General features: G+C 40.1%; 2 protein-coding genes across 4 annotated transcripts in view; both read right to left on the bottom strand.

The window, feature by feature from the left end:
- The window catches only part of LOC123981564 (pro-neuregulin-3, membrane-bound isoform-like), a 580,451-nt gene that overhangs the window by 70,057 nt on the left and 506,148 nt on the right, over positions 1 to 4,246 (bottom strand). The gene's annotated exons all lie outside the window — the stretch shown is intronic.
- Positions 1,219 to 4,246, bottom strand: part of tln1 (talin 1) — a 72,233-nt gene continuing 69,205 nt past the window's right edge. Inside the window, exon 57 of the mRNA XM_046066493.1 lies at positions 1,219 to 2,789. Within this exon, the coding sequence (XP_045922449.1) occupies positions 2,655 to 2,789 (135 nt within the window). The 3' untranslated portion in view covers positions 1,219 to 2,654. The remainder of the gene's footprint in view (positions 2,790 to 4,246) is intronic.

Genomic DNA, 4,246 nt, shown 5'->3' with positions numbered 1-4,246 from the left:
CTGCACGAGCCCCAGACTTTTTTCTCGCGCAGGGACGTTGCCCTTATTTAGGCAGCGAGAGTTGTCCAGTCTGCGTGCGTGACGTCCGACTTCAGCATTGTGAATAAATCAGGTCCGTTTGCATCGGAATCAAACCCGAGATTTGTTCCCCCACAGAGAAAAGTATGAGAGAACTGTCAACAAATCAAATTCCAAGTATTAATGTGGCCAGGAAGTATAGCCTACTTCAGGAAAAGTAGCAATACTACTCTGTGAAACACTTCTTCACAAGTAGGCTAAGTGGAGAAGATAGATGCAACAAAAAAGTATATCTCCCCCTTTAAGTAGGCCCTATAAGCCTAGATGCAGCGTGGAAGTAGTAAAATAGTTAGTGAGAGGGAGCAGGATACATGTTGAAATTCTTCTAAATGTAGTTAACAACAGAAAAATAACTGATTTTAAAATAAGACAGAATATCATGTCTTGTTCACTTGAAGAGGGAAACACTGAAAATAATCAATAAACTGTTTGAAACTGGAAAATAACCAAGACAGAAAAGGTGAATTTAAATCAATGGTAATAAGAACACTTTTATTGTGCACAGCAATAACCTGTGTGTAATCCCAAAATGGAAAGGAATCCGCAAATCCTAAAGAAAAGGTGCCTTTCCTTTACTCTTTACCCATCTCCTTCTGTCCATGTTCATGCTTTGACCTGTGTGTCAGTCAGAGCAGGCTGAGTGGGCATGAAACAGGATGGGGCAGGGTTATTAACCATGTTTTAGAATATGGGAACATGCTCTACTACAACACAATCACAAGGTGAGTCCTGATTTATTTAAGAGGGTCGGAGGTTTTAAAATTCTTATTTCATCGCGATGTTGTGCTTAGATGATGGATATTCTTTAATGCTTTTTTTGATTAATCAAATGAACAAACCTCAGGTCAGGTAGTATTCCAGCAGAGATCTACTGTACATAATGCATGCACAACGGGTGTTAATAGGGGCCCAGCATCTTTACTTTTACTATTCATATTAAATCTCAATGCTTTAGACGCTCCAGATTTTTTAGGAATTAAAAACAACAACAAACAAAAAAACCCATATGATTGTATCAGCAAAATTAGCATAGTTGAATGGATGGATAAAGGAACTTTTGTCCAATGTATTCATAGAAAACACAAAATGTGATCCAGGCTGCATTATAATGTCAAACTGTTAAGAAATGGATGAAAACAGTTTCACCAAAAACTGGCTTTATTGAATAGAAATCTCTGTTACAGTGCCCATGAGGTGGTGCTGCTGTACACCAGCATTACATTTATAACACGGTTAAGTCAAAATGTGAACCAAAAGCTTTGTACGATTACAGTCATTTGATAGCAGGCATGCTGTTCTCGCTGTGCCGTGTCTGTTCTAAAAGAAGACGTGAAAGAAATTGTGGCGTACGGTGGATTTAAATGATGTTCGGATAAATTACTGAATGATGTGATGAATGAAGTGCACTTAGAGGGTAAATGCTTGGTATCAGTTCATGATACTTTACAAATGCATTATGAAGGCACTTGATGTACTGGGAACAAAGAGTGAGCTGACAGTAGGCCCTTGGTAGTGAACAGGAGAGCATGAGGCATTAGGTGAACATCAGACGAGCATCATAGGATTGTACTGTGACAGAAGAACTCTTAAAAAGTATTAAGGACTGCATCAGGCACTAATATTGGCACAGACAACATGTTACTGGAGTGAGTCACTAAACACTGAGCACCTAAATGCAGTCAATATGATATCAACGTCTTCAAGTTAAATATATGGCTTTATAATCTTTACAGAAACAAGTCTTCTAATCTAATCCAGGCCTAAATACTGGAGCTCTTTAAATCAGAATACTGACACAAAGAACGTTTACTAAGATAGCGACTTATTGGAAGATACCTTTTTAATACATTCCATAGCTCAAGCTTTAAAAAAATAATGTTTTTCCACTCCGATTTGTTCGATCGCAAAGTTGTTGTTTTTTTCCCAATCTAAACCTAAAAACGACAACATTTTATTTCATTGTCCTTATTTCAGATCTAAACAGCATGACAGTAATCATACTGAACATCATCGCTGTCATGTGACCGCAGACATCTGCTTCACAATGATCGCTTAAATGTCGAGTCTCGTTGCCTCTAAACGTGTTCGTCTGCATAGAAAATGTGCATAGATTAATGTGCATAACTTGCATAGAAGCATATATTGTGCTTGCCTTAACATCTCTATGATCTAACAGTAATATTCTAACAGTGAAGGCCAGCACAATTTATTGGCAGTACTTTTAAGAAGCCACACAACATGTACCAACGAAGATGTGCGATTCTGATTTCAAAAAAAAAAAAAGGGCAAAAAGAGAACCAGATATATTGAAAAGCATACGATCATATATAATCAAAAGCACAGATACCTTAATAAGGACTTAATAAGGCACATATCAAAATTTGGAATCATTGGCGTTATTACGCTTTTGACTGGAAAACAGAAACAGATTGATAATAACCATCCTGATATGTCACTGTGAAACTGGAGTCAATCTGCCTAATGTTACGTTTCTTCTGAAGCATGAAGCCTCCTCTCTGCGTGTAGCTGGGGGGGAAGGTCCTGAGCGTTCCATGGATCCCTGCTGCGTTACTCTCTCACTGTTCCTGGCCGTCCTCCCGCAGCTCTGAGGGAAGGAACTTGTATTGCTGCTGTCTGATCATGGCCAGCTTCTTCCTGGCCTCTTCCAGCTCCCTTTCTTTCCTCAGCATCTCCTCCTGAGCAGCGATGATCTGCAACACAACACGGTCTGATGAAACACCGGCTTCAACCACACACAGCCAATAGAGCACCCATCTAAGATTTTGCTATAGTTTTATTCAAATTAATAACATTTTATTTACAATAGACACTTATTATTATAGGTTTTAAATCCTACTTATTTGACTGTTTTTTTTTTCTTTTCTTTTGTATCTTTGGGATCTTGAACTCACCTGAGCAATACCTCCCACCATCTTACTCTTGACCACCACAGCCTGGTCGTCCTGAGCGTCAAACGCTGCCTTCTGTGCTGCCTTCACCAGGTTATCAGAGGCTCTCTTCACAGCATTTCCAGCCGCCTGCAACAACAAACAATGAGTCGGGATTTAAAAAATGCAAGTTGAGCGTGAAAGTTCACTCTTAACATTGGAAACAATAAACTGACAAAAGAAATCGGGGCCCAAATTCACCTTTTCTAAGCTAAAGCTAAGAAGAATGTTTTTGTCAAACTAAAAAGATATGAATAGGAAGATGAGGTGATTTCTAAAAGTGATGATTAACAGATGTCTAATATCTCTAACTATGGACCACAACTTCATAAACAGACTCATGCAGACACATCAACTGTGCTTCTTGTGAACAGCAACTCCTGGAAAGGGAATAATAACTTCCACCAGAGCTCAGACAGAAAACCATAACAGTTTTTTTCTCCTGCTTCAGTGCCTGAGAATAGCTGTAAAAGGCAACAAGGAGCAGCCTGCTGAACTGCACTCAAGGCCAAACACTTGTCTAATTGGGCCGCTCGGCTCTAACAAAGAAGAGTTTTCTCCTTTTGCGGCTCCGTGGGCTGAAATAAGACACTGGGCTGGCAGAGGACGGTACAGTCACACAGACAGTGAAGCCTCCTCTCTGCTGGTTTATCTTTGGATGGAATGTTACTGTTGGTCTGGCCTTGACATACAACGTAACACCGTGACGCTGCCTTTCATTTTTTTGTTTCGTGATTTGGTGTGAACAGACCCTATATATTCTGTCCTCTTCATATTCTGTATTGAGTGGCCAGAAAATGTCACATTCCAATACACCAGCACAGCTGACGTCAGCCTCCAGAATGAGCACAGGGTTGAATGAACACCTCTGACACAGAGGCTATGTTCACTCACTCACCATTCCCTGCTGCACATGATGGACATTTAGTAGTTCACTCTACAGGGAGCACACACTGACATTTTGGACACTTTGAAATCGTCATTGGGTTTGCTTCCTGATCTACAGCTGCAGTGTCGCATGTTTCTAATTTACTTCGAACTAAAGGCTGAGCGTTGTGGGATTGGTAGCAAAAAGTTGTCTACATGCTGACATGCATTGGGGGACTTTCTGAAGGTATAAATTGTTCACTTGAATACAAAACAGGATACATAGTTCGGACACAGCCAGAGCCAAAAAACAAACTGAACATTTCAATGCTGCACACACACCTGCCAAGTGG

This window comes from Micropterus dolomieu, linkage group LG13, assembly GCF_021292245.1.
Source record: "Micropterus dolomieu isolate WLL.071019.BEF.003 ecotype Adirondacks linkage group LG13, ASM2129224v1, whole genome shotgun sequence".
Lineage (NCBI taxonomy): Eukaryota > Metazoa > Chordata > Actinopteri > Centrarchiformes > Centrarchidae > Micropterus > Micropterus dolomieu.
Note: the sequence above shows the minus strand (reverse complement) of the source record. Positions and strands in the feature narration are given on the sequence as shown.